Here is a 21,530-nt window from a genome sequence, read left to right as displayed (position 1 = left end):
GGGAGGTCCCTCAGGCCATGTCTTCATCCATCCTCAGGGTTTAGATGAGACTGAGCAGCTTTATAGAGAGGTCCCTCAGGCCATGTCTTCATCCATCCTCAGGGTTTAGATGAGACTGTACAGCTCTATAGGGAGGTCCCTCAGGCCATGTCTTCATCTATCCTCAGGGTTTAGATGAGACTGAGCAGCTCTATAGGGAGGTCCCTCAGGCCATGTCTTCATCTATCCTCAGGGTTTAGATGAGACTGAGCTGCTCTATAGGGAGGTTCCTCAGGCCATGTCTTCATCTATCCTCAGGGTTTAGATGAGACTGAGCAGCTCTATAGGGAGGTCCCTCAGGCCATGTCTTCATCTATCCTCAGGGTTTAGATGAGACTGAGCAGCTCTATAGGGAGGTCCCTCAGGCCATGTCTTCATCTATCCTCAGGGTTTAGATGAGACTGAGCTGCCGGGCTGTAGCGCTGGAGGGCCAGGCTGAGTGTGGAACTGAGTGTGAGGGCCAGAGGGCGGCGGTCGAGGCTTGCAGCTCTGTTTACGCTCCCAGCATGGCCACGCCAGCGCTGATAGGATTACAGGTCACAGCATAGAGGCGAGAGCCAGGGGACCCCGCTGGCCCTCTGAAGTAGCTAAATGTTTCCCACCCCCCAACCCCCTGCTCTGGATGCACCAGCAATGAATCCTCTCCTCTACACACAGCCTGTCTCTCTCTCTCTCTCTCTCTCTCTCTCTCTCTCTCTCTCTCTCTCTCACACACTCACACACACACACACACACACACACACACACACACACACACACACTCAATATCTCCTTAATCATTTGCCAGGACACAGATACTATTTCCATCAAGTGGTGAGGGTTCGATCCCAGATGAGACAGAAATAGTTCTGCTGTAACAACAACATGGTGTGCATCACATAGCACACTAGAACACAAGCAAAGACCATACAATGGTGAGACAACGCGCAGGACTCAAGCTATTTTTAATGTGTGTGTCCAGTGTACACAGACAGAAGAAAAATGAAGGGCGGCAGAGGGGAAGAAAGAAAAAGTATGAAAAAGATAGAGAAGAGAAGAGAAAAGAAAAGAGAAGAGAAGAAAAGAAAGAGAAGAGATAGGAAAATGTGTGAGAGAGGAAGACTGGGCTCTTTTCTAGGACCCAGGCCTGTGCGTGTCTTCTCTGTTTATTGGGTGCATATTTAGAAACAATAGCAGCAGTAGGCCATGGGCCCACAAACAAGAGCCTCTCTTTTCCAGAGCTCACAGAGCACCCAGAGGGAATGCATACTTGGGTAACAAATGAAGTCACTGGAAATAGAAAGATGAGAATAATCAAAAACATCAAGGACAAAGCACAGACATCTATTTCCATTCAAACACTCTCCATTAAGCACTTGTGTCGTATCTATTTCAGCCGTTTGTAGAGCATCCAGAAGTGGAGATTGTAAGATTATTGTTGTCCTGTGATTTATTATTTTTCTTACACCACAGAATAACCTTTTCACCTCTCTGAAAGCCCTTATATCTGTTACAAAAATGAATTTCAGCAGCAAACAGGAAACAACAGACACTACTGACAGACAAAGGCCCACACTTTTAATGGATGTTCTGAATGCACAGAACTGACAGTGTGTGCAGTTACTGTGTAATGCCAGACGCTGCTGTTTTAAGTTTGCGTCGTCATACAACAGCGCAGTCATTCGCTTGAGGACGGCGGACTGGAACATGCATGTAGAGTGTCTACGCTTCTGCAGACTCTCTTCCTCAAATACAGCTGGAATAGATTTGACTCTCATCTTCAAAAGAAGCAATGAGTCAAAAGCTCTGAGAGAAATAAAAAAGATGAAAAGAAAAAATAAAGAATGGATGCGAGCAGGATTTGCCCGAGGCAACATGCAGTCCCAGTACCTCAAACACAGCCCAGAAAAACTCTGAAAGAGTTTTATTAGATTCTTTTTAAAATCATGATGGAGAAAATATTTTGCCAGATGAATTAGAAAAAGTTTAAATGGCAAACAATAGATCAGATTATCAGAGAATCAAAGATCTTCTATCTCGATAACAAAACAGGGTCCCAGTTGTCGTCTTTAATTGCATTTTAATTAAAAACAAACAGAAGCTGGGCTTTGCCAAGTTTCAGGCTCTTGTGCCTTGGCAGTTGGGGAATCTGGGCTATTCAGCGTCAGACGAGCACACTGGCCTTGACTCCTCGCTTCATGGAAGGCTGACGGCGGACGGTGGCCACATAAGAGACAGGAATGCAGCACCTCGCTTTTGTCTCGGTGTCCATCATTAAAGCCACCCTATAAATAGCCCCTGACTGTAATGGTATCCGTGCCGAGCGGGCCTCATCCAGCCCCTCTCTGATCTCCCCACGAGATGACGGGGCCCGGGACCAGGGCCGAGGGGAAGGAGGGCGTCAGCCTCAGCTCCAGCCTCCCGCGGCTGTTATTAGCAGCCTCCCTGGGCATTCTTGTGGGGAGAGGGCCGCTTCAAGAGGGGAGGTTTCATTTCATCGGAATTCGGCGGCAACGTCTTCAGAGAGGCAAGGCTCCAGGATGTGGTGGTGCTGTGGTGTGGTGTGGTGTGGTAAGATGGAGAGGGAGAGATTGGCTGTTTTAAAGGAGAGAGTAAAGAATGGCAGACCAAATAAAAAGAAAGAGAGAGAAAGGAACTTTCTTCTCTTTATATGTGTGTGTGTGTGTGTGTGTGTGTGTGTGTTTGTGTGTGTGTTTGTGTGTGTGTGTGTGTGTTTTGTTCTTCCTGTCAGGAGGGTGTCAGGGGTAGAAAGACGAAGGGGGCTTGGCACGGTTTTGGGGGTACAAGCTTTCCATTTTTGTGCCGTTTTAGCCCCCCCCCGGTTTTAACAACCACCATTGTCCCAGTAGCGGCATGGCCAAAGAGCCTTTGGAGGTGTGGTGCGGCCCCTGCACCAGGAGCAGAAAGGGCCCGCTGATCCAGGAGGAATGGGGGGCCACGGAGCCCTCCCCTACTGCCTGGTTTCTCATACTGCTCTTAATGCCCTTTTTGTGGCCCGTCTCAAAGGACTGAACAATGGCTGTTGTTTGTCTGTTCACAACCTAGGATGGTTTAAACTTAACACGTGATCCTTTCTGAAAAATGCTCTTTCTTTACAAGCAATGCTATTGTGTGCGTGTGCCTTTTCTGATACTTTCTTTGGACTTTGAAAAGTCTAGAGTCTGTAAATTTCTTTGCAATTGTAAAGTGTGATTGTAATGTTGAACTATTACAATGTGTGCATACAGTGTAACAGATACTATGTATGTAACATAAGCATACATATAGTAAGCGTAGTTAAAGTAGATTGATTAAGCTGATTAGGAATAAATAAACACAATTTTTAGGAGCTTAGATGCCAGTAATTTCTCTGGTTAGCTGATTGCAATTTATACAGTTAGACAACCTGCAGGACTCAATAGTAATAACACAATAGAATAGCTATATCCCATAATCTCTCTTGAACACTGAGTGACTTGTCAGTATGATTTCTTCGCTCCAATGGTGTACTTTTTCACTTAGAAATAGTTTTTTTTTCACAGGCATCTGCCAAATGAATTCATCTCCATGTCTTTGGCTTTGCCTATTTGCTTATTTAAGCAGTTCTCATATAATTAGCTGTCGGTATTCAGCCCACGGATGCATCTCCTGCGCTGAGCTGCTGGGCGGCGGACGGTGACTTTGAGACGAAGGGGTGTTGGGGCCTGTCAACGCCAGCTGCCCGGCAGTCTGATGGAACTCACGGCCGAGGGGTCACGTACCCCCCTCTCACCAGCACTGAGGGCCTTCACTCTGACAGGGCAGCCGTTTGAAAAGGACACACAGCACCCGGGCCACGGAGACCGATGCACATGTCCAGATGCTTTCACAGGGTTAGTCCAGATGAGTTGATTAGGCCAGGCCTGGGATCAAGCTCTCCAGAGCAGGGCTGTGTGGCGTTCATGGATCCTCACTGGCTGTGTCTGGAGGCTAGGAGCGCTTGGCTGAGGCCGCCTCTTCAGTGTCACGAGAGGAACATTTCTATCAGGCTTTGTCATTGTCACCACACAGTTGCTATGACTGAGAGGAATAAAGCAAGTGAAAAAGAAGCAGTTCGTGTTTTTGGAGTCTGACCGACAAACAGTTAAATGAGTATGAAGCATAATTAGCAGTGTCCTTTTGTTGAGACAAGAGAAAAGAAACACACACACACACACACTCAACTGCCAGCAGACAGTGAGGCTCTGTGAGGATATGAGTTTGGTGGTGGGTTTCTAGGGATGTCTGTCGAGAAACCAGAAACACCTGCAGACAACACACAAAACAATGGTTATGCCAGCCAGGGCAATAAATCTCTGGGACCTGGCACACACACACACACAGACACACACACAGACAGACACACACACACACACACACACACACACACACACACAAACTGTCAACCGGAAGCTAAGCCCAACTAAACAGGCCTTTTGCACCTGTTATGAGCATTGTTTCCACCTAGCCTAGCCTCAACTTCACATCTCTTATCTGTTCTTTTATCACCAACACCTGCTTGCTCCTGTTTGTTCAATTACGCAATGGCAGCCTTATCAGAATGTGTTCAATAGTCTATTATCTCAAAAGGTCTGAGTGGAGAGCAGGCTCCATGCAATCCTTATCAAACTGAATGCATGTTTTTGTTTAATCAGTTTAGTGCCCTAAAACCAGTCGAATGGCATTTTGCCCTTTTCTGACTTTCTTTTTCTTTCTTTCTTTTCTTTGATTCTTTCTTTCTTAAGCCCTCCTTACACTGACAGACTTTGGAAAGATTTTTGAAAGACTACAGTCTCAGACCCTCTCACATATAAAGACAAGTAATAGAGTTTTAAGTCACAGACTATGATTTTGCAATGACTAGGGATCTTGCAGGGTTACTAATTACAACTAGATTCCTTATTAATTATTACCCATCGTGCAATAGATAAACAGGAACTGAAATGATAGCCTACTAACTCAAAGTCATATTTTGCCCCTTCCTGTTTGGTGTTGGAGAGAGGTCACTATTGGTTTTTATAGTTCACGTCACTATTTGCATGAGCCACGACTAGAAAGACTTAGATAATATCAAACATGTTTGATATTGTTTTAACATCAAAACTAGAAAAGGACTGACTCCGACTGACTTAAAACCGCTAAGATTGGCACCTTACACTTAAGCGCGCCGCGATTCCAGTAGGCTACAACTCCCATGATTTCTGTCCGACTTTGGAAATTTAGTCGCCACTGTGAAAACAGACCAAAATCGTACAATGTAAGGCCGCCATTACACTCACTCACTAGCTCAACAGATTATAATGGGCTGTGGTTTACGACTGTGGCTTGATTTTGAATGAATAATTAGGTCAACATTAGTTAAGGATGATCCAATTCAGGAGAAATTTGGAAAGCAAGAGTTATAACATTCCAAAACACGATCATGCCTATGGTGAATTGAACTGGATTCGGGACTTCGTTGGGACCTCCCTCATAGGGCGTGACTTGACTTCACATCCCGCCTCTCCCACGCTAAGTCAGGGCGTCCCACAACCACAAAGGCTATTCAAAGTCCGCCCATCTGGCGTGGCTCACAGCGGGGCAGTTTATAAAAACCCCTCGCGCTCAGCGACCTGCGTGTGTTTTCATACCGCAGAGTAGAGAGAGGAGAAGAGAGGATGCACGTTTGAAAAATTAGTTTGCAATATTTCAAATAGATGCGGATCGCATTAATTTTATTTTTATTTTTTACTTAACATATATCATCATGCTGAAAAGTTACGGCAGGAAAACAGCGCTCTCTGTTGCAGGAGCAACTTTAGCCTGCCTGGTAGTGCTCCTGCTAGTTGCCCAGCAGCAGCAGCGACTACAGGTTGATGAGATGTCCAGTGAGAGTGAAGTTGGGATGCGCTCACTGCAGAGTCTCCGCGACTTGGGCGCAGAGTCAGGCGTACTTACGGATTCAGACTCAGAGACACTTCAGGGACAGCAAAACGGCGACACCAGGAAGGGATTCTCTGCGTATTTCTCCAAGTTGTCTCGCGGTAGGAGAGAAGTGGAGAAGCCCACGCTGTCAACCAACGCGGCGACGGACACGACACCCGCTGAGGACATCAGCGCGGATGACGTCTTCATCGCAGTCAAAACCACGAAGAAGTTTCATCGGTCGAGACTGGATCTGCTTCTCGATACCTGGATTTCAAGAAATCTACAGCAGGTGAGCGAGCGCTCTCACACTAGCTCAGAGTATTAGCCTATTGCTTTGTGTTGCCCGGTTCAATTCTTATCCTGCATGTATAGACAGTCAAGTGCACAGATGGACGTGGAGTCCTCCCTAGCCTGTGTGTAGCAGCTGTCAGGGTCGGCGTCATTGTTGTGACAACATCTGTTTTCTGGAGACAGAATTAAAAGCGATCTTTCATTGTTGTCTGAAATTTGAAATCTCACTATGAGCTTTGGTATTTTTCTCAATGTTCTAATGTTCTCAATACTTGTGGAGAGGTTTACACAATATGTAGCCTTTTTTGTGTGACTGGTCAAAATAGACACAAAGGTTAAGATGACAAACTCCCCTGTTCAGCTGATTTTTGGGACCTTTCCCCCCTGAAAAGACACTATTGGGAGAACCCCCCCCCCCCCCCTTATTTCCACCTCTCTTTCTCTCTCTCCCTCTCTCTGCCACTCACTTACAATCTCACTGTCTCTTGCTCTCTCTATTTCCCCTCTCTCTCTCTCTCTCTCTCCCTCTCTCTCCCTCTCTTTCCTCTTCCAATCCTCCCCCATTGTTTGGGGTGTCCTTGTGAATGCGTTGGTGCCGTGGATGCATCACAGAGAACGGCTTCAGAGCTGTCCCCTTTCCAGGGGACTAACAAAGCGTCTTTCTGAAGGCCAAAGAAAAGCTTTTTCCCAGCCCCTTGTCTCGCACTCTCCATGGGAACAAGGGAGCTGGAGATGCAGGCTTGGGTCAAGCAACCAGGCGATGGGAAAACTGGGGGCTTCGTTAAGGGGACGGCAGCTGGGACAAAGGGAGGGACGCATCTATAGGGAAGTCTGCGCTGTGAGCAACATGCTGAGTGGCAAGCAGTGTGAAAAACGCAAACCCTGAGAACCAGGCACTCTGTCTCTCTTATCTTTTTTTTTATAGCCCCTTGCACAAAGGCGCTCTCAGCCCCCCAGACCCTGTAGGGGAAAAAACAGAAGCCAGTCAAAGTGATTTTATCCACCACCAAGAGTAGTCGCACACTGTTTTTCAAAAAAGTCAACTTAATTCGCTTCGGCCACAATCACTGTCACCTTTTTTTCACATCTGAATCCTTTTCAAGCCGGGGCTAACTCATACACTGTTCTGCTTGGCATCAGTAGACTGCAGCATCCCTCTCTGTCTTAGCTCCAGAAGCTGTGTGGCCCTTTTTCTTGGAGAGTCCCTCTGTTGCTATAGTTATAGAGGCTATGAGCAGCTTAGGAGACTAAGGCTAATCACAGACTGCCATACATTCCCACAGGTCTTTAACACATCCTCACTGGATTTCCCAGCTTACACCCAGAGTACCTCTGTCAGTTTGTCAGTACCCACTCTCACCACTCTCACTCTCACTAGTCAGAACAGAACTCCAGCAAGTGTTGGGGTGAAAGGGGGGGGGGGTTGAGAACTGTTTCACAGGGAAGTCATGATACTCCAACTGCATGATCTGCCAGTAATTCTAGCGGACGATGTAAGTGAGACCACTACAGGGTTCGTGTGTGTGCATAGGCGTGTGCATGTGTGAGAGGGAGCGATCGAGTGTGTGAGGGAGAGCGATCGAGTGTGTGAGAGCGAGAGGGTTAACAGCAGGGCTTAATGTGGCAGCTGGTAGGGAGCTGCGCAGACATAAAAGAAGCTGCCCTCCAATACAAGTGGGAGTTGCTGCTGGAAGAGGGTGCCAGGTGGCTGTAAGCTTGGAGAACAAAGCTTGGGCCTATTATGCGCTCTATGTATTCCCTGTGCATATGGGCTGTCCCACCAGAGACCACTTTCCACTTGTGGTTGAGGAACACCTGAGTTTATAAAAGCGCAATTAAGCGCAATTTGGAAAGTGTCTCTGGATTTTTTATGCCATAAGTGCTGCCTGGCACATTGCCACAGGTTGTGGTTGGCACTGGGGAGGCACCTGACAGAGAGAAAATCCAAGCAGTCATTCAAAAACTTTTTTGTATTCTGCCATCTCTATTTTGTATTATTTGGGATAATGCTGGCGTCAGGGCAGTGTAGCCTGAGGCAAGGTCCACCCTGCTATCAGATGTCCTCCCCTCTTGCTGCCGCTCGCGTCGCCTCTTTGCCTGGCCACTCCTCTCTCTAGGTGAGCTGGAACTCCTATTCAGAGGATGTTTACACGTAAACACTGCTAGCAGATGTGATCTGAATCTCTCTGTTGTTACTGAAAGGTACTGTCTCTCTGTCTTCCTGGAAAAGCAGGGCCATGTCTGTCAATAGTGTAGGGTCAAGGTCAGTTTGGAATTAAAGATAAGTAGATTTGGATGTTTGGCATATAATATATTAATATAGTTAAAAAGTTCCAGGTCAGTTCTTTAATTATTGTTATAATATTATTATAACAATAATTAAAGAATATTATAACAATAATTAAAGAACTGACCTGGAACTTTTTAACTTTAAAACTGCTGATGGTGAATTCAACACCCTCACTGCCTTATACAGTATACATTTAGCCTTATAATGTGTTATGACATGGTATACACAATGGACATATAGTGTATATATATACTGTATTCTGTATAAACAACTGTAGACACAATATAGAGCAGCAACACAATAGTCCTTTTAGTGTATAACAATATGCTGATAATGCCCAGTTAGTTTTTTCATTCTGATTCACCACTGTTAGGATTGTTTAACACATCAGGTCCATGCTTCCGGTGTTTCTCCCAATTTCCCCCCTGGAACAATGCAGCTTCCCCAGCGAGAGAACTTCACAACAATGAGGGAACAGTGTGTGCAGCGGTATCCGGTGTCCAGTTACAGCGCAGGGGCCCTCCTGGCCTCTTTATTTGCACAGACCCAACTGGGGGGGGGGGGGGGGGGGGGGCACTGCTGCTTTGAACACACAGGGGCCACCAGAACCAAGCCCACGCTAACACACAGAGTTGATGGAGGAGTCTCTCGGTAGCTGTTCCATTAACTGCATCACCATGAATCTGAGAGTGACTCAGACAGTCCAGCACCCCCCCCCCCCCCCCCCGGGTAGGAGCTTAGGGAGACTAAGGAGGAAAAAAGAAAAGCCGGTTTATGTGTTGGCTTGTTGGCCAGTGGACCTGCCCTGGCAGAGAGAGAGAGAGAGACAGAGAGAGAGAGACAGAGAGACAGAGACAGAGACAGAGACAGAGACAGAGACAGAGACAGAGAGACAGAGACAGAGAGAGAGACAGAGAGAGAGAGGGAAGTGTGGTCTATGGTGGCTAATGAAGGGAGGGGATTGGCTCTTCCCTTTCCTTCCCGGAGAGAGGTGGAGACAGCCAGCCAGGCTCCAGGCTCTGGGCTGGGGACAGGGGGGCAGAGACAGACTGGGCCGGCCTGCCAGGGTCTTTCCTGTGGTGGGCACACAGGCCCTGCCCTTGCCCTCGCCTCCCGCAGTGCTGTGCTGTGCTTGCACATAAGCGGCCCACAGAACCTTTTCATGTGTGTGCCGAGCGCGTCAAGCAATCAGAACAAACTCCATTTCTGGTTAAGGCAGCGTGTTATTTATGATGCTGACCATGATGTTCAGAGAGTGCTGTTTTTTGTGGCTTCGATTCACAGACTCTCTTGCTTTTGACATATTTTGGCTCCGTATGAAAGAGAGGGTGAGTGAAGTGTAGGGGAAGAAGGAGTGAAAAGAGTGACTGAGTGAGAAAGAGAGTGGAGAGAGAGAGAAAGAAAGAGAGACAAAGCATCATGCCCTGTGGTGCCCTTTCAGACTCTCCTCTTTAGTTAACCGCGGCAGCTGTATGCAAATGACGGCAAACATATTTCGAATTTACCCAGTGCAGGCTTTAGCCAGCATGAAAACACACCTCATTGTTCTTCTGAAGAGGACCAGAGAATACAGGCTCCGCACAGGGTGAAGGGGGAGGGAGGGAAGGAGGGAGGGATGGGGGACAGAGGGAGGAGAGAAGGGGGGGTAAGAGGAAGAGGGGTGGAATGGGGGATAGAAGAGAGGGGGGGTTTGTGGGGTGAATGACCACACACAGTTTTCAATGTACTAATCAGCACTGTGGTTTGTGCGCACTCCCGTGCTTGCTCTGTCAGTACCCAAGGCAGCCCTGGCAGCTGCCACAGTGATTAGGCCGGCCATTCAGTGGAACTTTTAAGCAAACAGAAAACAGCGCCAGTCTCTCTTTCTCTCTCTCTCATTCTCTCTCTCTTTCTATCTCTCTCTCTCTCTCTCTCTCTCTCTCTCCTCCCCTCTCCTCTGATCCCTTTACCAGTCCTGCCGCTGGTCTCTCTCCCTAAACAAACAGCGGGGCCGTGGGCCCTGCACATCGCACAACATCTGCTCCAAGTTTGCTCTGCGAGCCCATCAAACGCAGGGCTTGGCAGTGTTCAAGGTAAAGCAAGGGGAGTGTAGAGAAGAGAATGGATGAATGCAGTCGTGTTTGCTGTGTGTGTGTGTGTGTGTGTGTATGTGTGTGTGTGTGTGTGTGTGTGTGTGTGTGTAGGCTTGGGAATCGGTTCCAGGTATCGGTTAGGAACCAGTTCCAAACTTTCCGATCCATCGGAATCGTACACATTCACACGTTAACGATTCCACTAACGATTCCAATACAAAGCTTTGTTTTAGAAATTTTTATATTGCACACTTGATATTCATTCTCTAAAATCACTTTACGCGCACGCGTGTGTGCGTGTGTGTGTGTGTGAGCGTTAGGGAGTATGCCTCTGGCATGAACACATACCTCTTCTCATATCACAAAAAGGCAGTTGCTCTCATCAGTTAAGTTATCAGTTAGGTGTTTGACAGAGTGTATTGTGTGCTTGTGTGTGTGTCAGACGCAGTAAGCACTGACACAGCACACCGGGCCTCTGCCTGTCGGGACACGTGTCTTATAAAGGGGCACATGGCAGGTGCTGTCTCACCTGAGGTGAAATGCAAACAGGTTAATGACACACTCACACCCCCTCAGACAAACACAAGGGGCCGAGGCATGCCGTCCTGTAATCAGGGCAGTGTGCGGCTGAATGGGGCTTTTTGGGGTGGCTCTCTGCAGTGGAGTGCTGCCTTGCACCTGCTCTGTCTTATCTAACACAAAGGAACGCTTAATCCTCACCCCACCATTTAGAGTGTGCCGGGAGCAAGGCCGGCTGCATCCACCCAGGGTTAGTCTGTTCACTTAAACCAACAGGGCTGCGCACTGGCACTCTAAATGGCCCCGGGGTGCGTTGTTAATGCCTGATGACTTTTACTGACTCTGGGGCTTGCTACTCAAAGACTTTTTCTAGCTTCTATTTTTGTGTGTGTCATAGGAATGTCTCTGCTTTTTTTTTTTCTCTTCCTTTTTCTTGGATGTTTTGGAGATGTGTGCTGTTTTAGCCATATCCTGTTTCATATATCTGACGTTGGAGTGGGGGTGTGTGTTGGGGATTTGGGAGGGTGTGTGTGTGTGTGTGTGTGTGTGTGTGTGTGTGTGGGGGGGGGTGTTGAACAGAGTTGGGGGTTGTCTGCTCCCCCGTCTTTGTTCTGTGTCTGGGATGCTTTGGGGTGCCAGAGTGGTTTCCATGGAGAGTTTGAAAGCCAGCACAAGAGCCCTTTATCTATGCGAAACTCTTTTGGCTTGTTTAACTCGCTGAGTTTTCCATGGTGTAAAAGGAGAGACAATAGCTACTAATCAGACAGAATTAGATCTATGGGCACACAAAGACATCCGGGAACGTGGTGTGGAATTTGATTGTGCTCGAGATCACTCACGCTGCACGCTGTAGCATGCAAATCATTGATTGGGGGGAAACTTGTCTGAGTCTGGAGAAAGATGAAAAGTCTGGAAGCATGTCTGATTTCCTTCTCTCCTTTTCTTCTTTCCAGACGTACATCTTCACGGATGGCGAAGATGAGGAGCTAAAGAAGAAAGTTGGTAAGTGTGTGTCTCTTTTTTTTTTTTTTTTTCTCCTTCACTTCCAAGATCTATATCCAAAACAGAGCCCAGACATTCCTGGCCTTTGAAATGTGCATATTTTCGACTTTGTGAAACCATCCATCTAATCCCCCGTGAAAATCTTGTGCTAAGCTCCTGTGGCTAGCTAGCTCCCTCTCCTCCCGTCTCTCTCCAGGGCACATGGTATTAAGGCGCCTGATGTGTGGGATTGCTCGAGTGGGATGGGCATTAGGCAAGTTTATCATGAAGGCTCAGCCTCTGTGTCTCTGTCGCTAACCCCTACTGGTTTTGCCCATGCAGGGAGCCACGCCATAAACACCAACTGCTCCGCAGCCCACAGCCGCCAAGCCCTGTCCTGCAAGATGGCCGTGGAGTACGACAAGTTCATCGAGTCTGGGAAAAAGTGAGTGCCCACTCTTTTCTGACCTTGATGCTTAACCCTATTTTACTTGCCAGTTTGGTCAAGTCGGCGACAAGCGCAGATATGTCCCTGTTGGGAGAAATGTCTCCCAAGACTGGTCCAGTCGGGAACAGACGTTCTCTAACTCTGATCTCGCTCTTGCAGGTGGTTCTGCCACGTGGATGATGATAACTATGTGAACGTGAGGACACTGGTCAAACTGCTGTCCAACTACCCCCACACCCAGGACATGTACATTGGCAAGCCCAGCCTAGACAGGCCTATTGAGGCCACAGAGAGGCTCGGAGACAACAAAATGGTAAGGGGATGTGACTCTATGATGCAACTTCCACATATTCTATATATAGTTTACTTTCAGTAACAAAAAAGAGAAGTGGTACTGTTTTGCAGATGTCTGCATAGTGTCGCTATGAGTATGATGGTGAGTGACGAAGTATTCACTTGACCGTTACTCTATTTCCATTTCAGAGGCCCGTTAACTTTTGGTTTGCTACCGGAGGCGCTGGCTTCTGTGTGAGCCGAGGCTTGGCTCTGAAGATGAGCCCGTGGGCAAGGTGAGCAAAGATCTCAGTGGAAGCGTAGCCCTATGGAGGGGGTTCATGAGAGAGGTTTCGTTTGAAGGAAACTCCATGTTCTGTGAACTGACACCTCTCCTCCCCCTCTCTCTGTCCCGTCAGTGGTGGCCATTTTATGAACACCGCGGAGAAGATCCGTCTCCCGGACGACTGCACCGTCGGCTACATCATCGAGTCAGTGCTGGGGGTGCCTTTGACCCGCAGCAACCTGTTCCACTCCCACCTGGAGAACCTGCAACAGGTGTCCAAGTCTGAACTCCATAAACAGGTGAGAGCCTATCTGCTGTCTGGAATGTATCCTCAGTGCATCCCACATGGGAAATCTGCTGTGTGTGTGTGTGTGTGTGTGTGTGTGTGTGTGTGTGTGTGTGTGTGTGTGTGTGTGTGTGTGTGTGTGGACAGGCTGCTCACACTCCCTCTGCTCTCTCCCACTCTCAGGTTACACTGAGCTATGGAATGTTTGAGAACAAGAGGAATATCATCAACATGAAAGGGGCTTTTCCGGTTGAGGAGGACCCATCCAGGTGAGGGAAAGAGAGATGACTTTTCTCACTGCATCAGATGTTCACATCGTGACCCTTTAATAAGCACAATAATTCCAAACCCAAAAGGAGGGGAGAAAGGAAAAGCTGCATAGATTCTTGGAAATAAATGTAAAATGAAAAAAGCAGATGTGAATCCTTCAACTTAAATTGTTCAATTTAACAAGTATAAATGTAAACTTTACATTCAGCATGTTTCCCCAACTTACTCACTTGTGTGTGTCTGTGTGTTTGTGTTTGTGTTGGACAGGTTTAAGTCTGTGCACTGTTTCCTGTACCCAGACACTCCCTGGTGTCCCCCCCAGGTTGCCTAAGGGCGACCGGCTCCTTGATTGGTATCCTCGTCCCGACTCTCTGCCTCGGTATCTGACAGGCAGGCGGGACCAGTGTTTGGTATTGGGAGCGTGCGCTCGTCTGGACGCTGCTGCGGTGCGCGCGTGTGTACGCGTGTGCTACATCGGCGGCGGCGGCGGCGCACGGCCTCTGATGTTCTTTTTCTTAATCTGGGCTGCTATGCGGCCTGCCTTTTTGGACACTTCCTTCCTGGCTGGTGCCTGGACTTCCTCCGTGCCCTGACCCAGGGTCAGTGGAGGGAGCGCAGACACCCTCCTCGTCTAGCGGGGAAAGGCCCTTTTAGCGCCGAAGCTTCGCAGGCAATCAATTGTGCTTTTTTTGGTCCTAAAATATTAATTGCTTGTAATTTTCTTTTTGTTTTTGGTATTCTGCAATTCTCATAGAATGTACTGTTTATGCATATATCCAAGCCTTTTGCCAGCTTTATGTGCGTTCTTTTGTTTTTCATTTAATTAATTTTATTTAAAAAATTCTTTTAATTGTTGTTTTACTTTTAATGGACTCAGGATTGTCCTTTTGAGTCACTTATGGAAAGGGGTCTCTGTTACAGGGACATGGGGAAATTATTTTATACAGGGGATGTTAATGAATATTTGTTGTGGTTCTATCATTTCAAATGACTCCGGACACATTTAATTACGTGAAGTTTAACATTTTTGCTTTGTTGTTAAATGTCAGTGTTATTGCTTAATCTTTGTTTTTCAACATTTACCTGTTATAATTTCTGAGCTGGCAATAGGCGGTTTTCTAAATGTACTCCCAGGTTATTTTAATCTGAGGTACATTGGGATGAGGCACTTTCCCATTCTCTATTGGTCATGTGTAGATGCAATATAGGTTTAGTCTATGTCAAGCCTGGGCAAAAGAAAAGGCTAAATGTAACATAACCCAAAATCTCTATATTTTCCTTGTGCTATTTAATGCCATTCCATGCATTTGAAACAATCTTAGCAACATAACTATACCTTAGAGATTTTGATATAATGTCACGATCCATTGCTTTTTGCTCAAAGATATATTGAAAACATGAAAATTGCACAGCTTGACTGAGCTGGTTGTTGCTCCAGTGAAGTACCTCATTTGCAGGTAATTAACAAGGTGTGCCTTATATAGTATCCCAACACCTATGCATGCAGCACCTGCTAAAATGTATGCATTACTTAATCTTAATCAAAGGCAGCTAAAAACCTAAAGAACGCACACGTTTAACCCACGTGTTGCCACTTTCTCAGTCTTTGCACAAGTTAGTCAGATGGTCCATATTTTCTCTTGGTCATTTGAATGGATGTTGGCCATATTTTAATTTCACACTTCTCTGCTCTTCGAGTGTGTGGTTAGAATGATAACTTCACTGGAGCAATGCTGGTGGGATATGCACACAGGTTTTGTACCTCTGTGCAAACAACCCATATTGGGTTTCATTGTATATCTGGTTGTAAGGCAGTAATTATTTACTGTGAATTGTTGTTGTATTTTGTACATAAATGTTAGGTTGTATATGCATTGATTCTCTTGTCAATTTGAGTCAGACATGTCTCTGGCGATTTAAAAAAAAGATTTTCTAATTGTGCTTTTGTAACTTATATTCCAGTATCTGGATTCTTCCATTGAAATGTTTGCTTCTCAGGGATCGTGTCCCTGGTGTTGTGTTACCATTGAATTCTCTGTGGTACCAAACCACTTAGCTTTTTAAATAAAGCAGCATAATCGCTGAGAAACATTTACATCTTTGGTGTGATATTTATTTGCTTACATAGTTGGCAGTTCATAGTTTCACAAAGGCACAAACGATCAGTGTTCTGACCTTTCCAAGCCTGAGAGGGTCTGCACTCAGGGCGTGTGCGAGGTGTTGTTTACGAGCTACAGGGTGTTATTTACGCACAGCAAGAAAACAAACAGCGTTCCTGTGGTTCATAAATGTGTTGGCTTCAGCAGTGGGTGTAAATGGCTTCACTAATGAAGCACACTCAATACCAGGGGTTTGGCCTGACCCCAGTTTATTATTCTTCAACACTGGATATGGGAAAAGACATTGTTTTAATAGCAGATTGGCAGTGCAAATAAGCACGGAGGCCACAGCAACATGTGTGAACATGGGAGACATGCTCAACAGAGAGGCACCCAGGACATTTCCCCATGATTAAGAAGCCGCCACGCCGTTAAAAGTTTATTACAATTGAGGATGTAATTACAGCAGAGCAAATGCATAGGGGACAGTTATCAGGAAAGGGTCTCTTATTTTTTTCAAGTGCTTTAATTACATTCTTCAAGATCAGTGGAATAACAAGAGTCTTCCAGTTGTGGTTAAAGCCCACAAATCTTGTTTTCATTTCTAGAAAGGATATTTACCCACTCTACAAGGTATTAAGTATATTAACTATCCTGTTTTTTTAAGCGAGCCAACCACAGACCAACCCTAATACTGAAATCTTAGGGGACATAATTTCTCACTAACTCTCCACTTCAACCATACAGTATGCTGTTGTTAAACCCCTTCTTTAGTGCAGATTTGGATCAAAACGATAGCATAACATGTCACAGTGGCACTTTTTTTATTAGGACACATCTGTGACTTCTGAGTTTAATGATCCAAGTGTTTGTATTCTTGAGCCACCTCGCTCCACTTTCCCATGGGCCTGCTCACGGCAGCCCCAAAGACCAGAGCATATCCCTGTCTTCTCTCTTTGAAGGCGTCCAGCTTTAGGCAGGGAATTCCTGCGGTAGGTCTGGGTCATCTACCCTCTCACCCACCCCAACAAACACACACACACACACACACACACACACACACACACACACATACTTGTAGTCCTCTTTAGAGGTCTGTTCACACAGTTTACATTTCATCAGTGGGTGGCGAGACTGAAGGAGGGATCACACCCAACAGTCTCCCTGAAACCGAACTTCAGACAGCTTGGGGTTTGTCGCCTTCCCCGACTACATCACACAGTAAACTCAAACCCTGTGATTATGGCTTGAACCTCCATGACTGCCTCCCTCACACTATCAGCAATGCTCAGAACCTAAATAGAACATCTTTATTTCCTTCTCAGAGCTGGAGAGAAATGTGTGCCTCTATGTTTCCTCTCTCTCTCTCTGTGTGTGTGTGTATAAATAAATGTCTTTGGAGGTTGTGATAGTGATTGATGCTGAGGACAGTGTCCATAAAAGGCAGTACTCCCTCACAGAGTCTTTGAAGTGGCTGGCGACAGAGATAACATGCATATACTGTCAAGATAGCTATCAGTGAGCAAAAACAGGATGATCTGACATGCATAGTAATGCACTTATTCATGCACACACACACACACACACACAGACCCAAGATGACCACACACGGTCATATATAATATACACTCATTATATTATACTAATAAGTATACAGTTGTGCTGCTTGTAGCTAACTGCTACACTGCCAGTGACAGCGTAGTATTAGGGCAAATACACTGCAATCCCAGGAAGGATGACTAGAATCCGCATTCCTGTGGGTGTGCAGCATGGTGTCAGCTCTTGCAGGCCTCCACGTGGGGCCAGTCAGCACAGCCTTGAGCTTCCCACGCAAGCTTGACAGCCCAAAGAGCTGCTTGCCTCTTGTGGTGAATTCCACTCACTTCCGTTCTCATCCACGCTCCGAATCCTGGTCTGTAATTAAAGCCTTTGTTATGACTGCATCTACAATGCTGCCCAGGGAACACAGGCTGGCCACACATGACTCCCAGACCCGCAGGCTGCAACAGAGTGGCTCATTGCAAGCATATGACACAGGGTTTGTGTGTGTGTGGTTAATGTGGGGACTCAAAGGGGTCAAAGGTCACTCACAAATATCCAGCACAGTAACTCTGCTGGAGCATGGTGCTGGAAAAACCTAGATCATGGAGTGCGTTCCCATGAGACACCAGTGGTTCAGAGACACACTAAGGTACTTCGCCAAAAAAAGTTAAGAAGTTTCAGCCATAACATCTTCCAATTCACTGCGTTATCTACCCCAACAACATATCACTGGTGAGATAATAATGCATTATGATGCACTGACTCATAACAGAAGTCACACAAACCAAAAGCATCAACCGTTACTTCTTGGATGAAAGTGCAACCACGTCACCAGTGGCTCCTGGACACCTTGAGCTAGATGAGGAGAGGAAGCCTACAAGTCGGCTATGACTCACTCACCAGCCATGAGGGCACTGTGGACTGCAATGACTAGTGTCTTGATGCCATTTCCCCATTATAACGGCACTGTGACTTTTAGCAAAAAAGGAAATAACGGCTGTGGTTGTAATCAAATATGCCATCGCCCTGTGGCGCACACTGCCCCAAACACAGGCCTGTTTTGACATTTCTTACAAATCATACAATAAAATCATAAAATAAAGCTTTCAGTATGTGGCTCGAAGCCAGGAAGCCAGTGCCAGTTCAAATATCTTCAATTTATACAAAATAAATGAGGTTAAGCGAAGAGAATACATAGGTTTCAGATACATGGTTTCATTATTTTAGAATATGTAGCAATCGATTCTAAAAACTGTGAGACATTCTTGAAGCCAGTGTCTGACTTCAGGGCTCTTTAATTGAAGAAAAATAGTGGATATTTTGATGAACTTTGTGTTGACACAGCAGAGTGGTATGATAAGGATCAGATTTCACAGGCCTCTAGAAGGGAGGGGGGGGGGGGCACTGGGTGATCTGGTTCCTGCTGATAATACAAAAAACCGCCTGTTGGCAGAGGTGTGACTTCCTGCTTCTCTCTCTCTCTATCTCTCCCTCCCACCGCTGCTGTGACAGAGTAGGCTAATGGAACTGATGACTGGCTGTCAGTTTCACTTGTTTGCATATGATCATGTTTCCTTAACAGGGCCTGCCATCTGGATAGATGTGAGTTTGCACAATGGACACAGTGAGTTTAGAGCAGAGATAGTGAGCACAGTGCCTTGGGTCGCTTGCAGTGCAATTTCATCAATCACGCATCAGCCCTGTCACATTCCCCCACCATCGTCCACACATAACTAAAAAACACAGTCAGGAGCATCAAATGACACATGAGAACAGGGTACACTAGCTGGCCCTCTGTGAGTAGTCCTTTTTGATATGTGTCACGTAACAGCAAACAACACCTAAATAGCAATTATGACCTATAGCACCGAAATAGCATTATGAATCCAATGTGTTAATTCAGGTTTTTGGGCGGCATATTCCAATAGGCTACTCTCAGCATCCAAGATAGCACCCTCCGCCCCCTCAACAACTTTTTGGGGTGTCCAGCTTTCTGCCCCTTTAGTCATCCATTTACGGCACAAGTGTCCTTCCTCTCAGAGTCTGGCCAGTGTTCATCCTACAGCGAAAGTCCACCCAGTCTCTGTTCCATGGGCATGATGGTTTCAAAAAAATCAGTGCCCTTGCTACTGCTAACTGAGGATTTAGAGTAACAATGACTGCCAGCTTGGCAACACTTCACTCTCTTTCTCTCTCTCTCTCTCTCTCTCTCTCTCTCTCTCTCTCTCTCTCTCTCTCTCTCTCGAGAACTCACAGCAATCCCCAATTATGAGGCAAAGTGGTTGTGGGATAAGACTGCTAGTGGGGGCCTGGGGAGAGATTAGGGCTCTGTCCAGTCTCAGAGCAACTGGCCCCAGCTGTAATCCAGAAGAACACGCACTCACAGGCACTGAGTGAATCCAGCTTAATCCACATATCAGATAACCTGTGTGTGTGTGTGTGTGTGTGTGTGTAAAATGGAGCTTTGCATCAAAGTCAAAACAGTCCTTTTTTTTGTGTGGGGGGGGGGGGGGGGGGGGTTTACTGTCACGACACCGAGCTAATATCCAGGACTGACTAAACAGCTCAGTGCTAGATGGACGCTAGGTCCTGGACTGCCTCAGCTGCTAATAAATGGCCGGTGGGAGCAGAGGCGCAGGTTTCAGCGCTCAGGCCCTGGAGGCGAACAGCGTTCACGCTTCATTCCTCCAACATGAGGTCATTCCCCACGCTCTGTCTGTGCGCTCACTCGCTCTGTGCATGTGTCTGTTCCAGCAGACACCCCTTATCAGGGAACTGCTCCCTAATGTTTCATCATAGAGATTAAGCAGTCAAATTAGAGCCTGATTTACGCCCGCGTGAGACCATGAGTGCGTCGCACGCAGTAGGCCGCCCGCCATCACACCAACTGGGATGTAACGGACCAGACTGCTGTCCTGATTGTATCACTGGAGTTCTAAGGCAAAGGCAAGATCACAATCACTAAGACAACATTCTTGCACCTGCCTGCTCTGAGCTTGGAAGCCACAGGGTTCAACTCGTGTAGTTTTGGCAGGCATGATGCTATGTGCGCTTAACAACTAGATGGAATGGCTGCAGGCAAGAGAGGCACCTCCACATCTGATCTCTCTGCTCCCTCCCTTCCCTAGTCCTGTCATATTCTCCATCTTTGAATCACGGCCAAAAGATTTGAATAATAACCACCAGAATGGTATGGATTTGAATGTATCAGTGTTTGAATGCCATGTAAATGTGTGCTGAGACTGTTGCACTGATAGCCTTGTGAGTCATGCTCAAGCTGGTTCCTTGGTTATCAGCAGAAACAGCCTCTTGTCCAAAGCCAAAACTCATTGCATGAGTCAGAGAAGTCGGATTTGAAGATGTTCAAACTGTTGCAGTAAATCAACACCGCTGACATCATCTGTTACAAAAAGCAATTCATGAAATATATACTTTAAATTTCTCTTTAGAAAGTTAAACTCAGGGTTTATCTCAATCTCAAAAGATTGATATTTGCTGGAGATGTTCATAGAGAGAAGGCACAGTGTTTACTTATCGTGAATGACACTGACGGGGAAGAGCTAATATTCTCTTACCAGCAATCTGTTTCAAGAAGAAATGGTGGGCAGTGTGTTTGTGCATAAATGAGCATATATGTTTTGCATTTATATGTTGCTTATAGAGAAACACAGAAAGAACACAAACACACACACACATATAAATAGAGAGAGAGAGAAAGAAAGAGAGAGAAAAGAGTTAAGTCATTTTCAAACCTTTCAAGCCAAAGTGTTTGATGTGCCCTCGCAACCAAAACAAACTCCCTGTTCTTTGGTGCTTTCTTTCTTGTCATGATGTAACAAGTGTCCTACCCTTTCCACACAAAAAAACACCACGTCAGTGGAAAGGGCCTTTTGGCATGGCGCTGTTGCCTTTCTGACTAGGAATGTCCGGGACATTGAGGTTCAGTGTGGTGAAATAACCTGGGCTTCTCCACCTCGCTGGCCCTCACTTGTGTGTGTGCGCTGATGGGGAAAAAGGCACATCACGGCATAAATCTCAAGCCAGGGCGGCAAGACACCAGTCAAAGGAAGGGGAAGGGAGGGTTTGTGTGTGTGTGTGTGTGTGTGTGTGGGGGGGGGGGGGGGGGGGTTGGCTTAAGGAGTCGGTAGTGTTTGAAGTCTTTGAAAGGCAGATGCAGAAGTGGAGGGAAGGAGAGAGTGAAGGATGAGAAGTTAAGTGACGGGAGATTTG

General features: G+C 46.5%; 2 protein-coding genes across 3 annotated transcripts in view; one reads left to right on the top strand and one right to left on the bottom strand.

Moving 5' to 3' along the window:
- Positions 1-783: 783 nt before the first annotated feature.
- The window catches only part of ttyh3a (tweety family member 3a), an 81,946-nt gene continuing 61,199 nt past the window's right edge, over positions 784-21,530 (bottom strand). Inside the window, exons 15-16 of one of the 2 annotated variants that reach the window (XR_006030668.1) lie at positions 12,675-12,679; positions 784-799 (exon numbers count right to left, since the gene is read on the bottom strand). The gene's annotated coding sequence lies outside the window, so the exon portion shown is untranslated. Of the gene's footprint in view, positions 800-12,674; positions 12,680-16,792; positions 16,844-21,530 lie in introns of those variants that run through there. The other variant, XR_006030667.1, reaches the window with a different exon arrangement.
- Positions 5,650-15,754, top strand: lfng (LFNG O-fucosylpeptide 3-beta-N-acetylglucosaminyltransferase). Its single transcript, XM_042085380.1, has 8 exons — positions 5,650-6,232; positions 12,069-12,117; positions 12,439-12,541; positions 12,704-12,857; positions 13,028-13,113; positions 13,237-13,402; positions 13,573-13,658; positions 13,927-15,754. The coding sequence occupies exons 1-8, from the start codon at positions 5,783-5,785 to the stop codon at positions 13,988-13,990; spliced, it is 1,158 nt and encodes a 385-aa protein (XP_041941314.1). The 5' UTR covers positions 5,650-5,782; the 3' UTR covers positions 13,991-15,754.

Source organism: Alosa sapidissima, chromosome 3 (assembly GCF_018492685.1).
Source record: "Alosa sapidissima isolate fAloSap1 chromosome 3, fAloSap1.pri, whole genome shotgun sequence".
Classification (NCBI taxonomy): domain Eukaryota; kingdom Metazoa; phylum Chordata; class Actinopteri; order Clupeiformes; family Clupeidae; genus Alosa; species Alosa sapidissima.
This window is presented reverse-complemented; position numbering and strand designations above follow the sequence as displayed.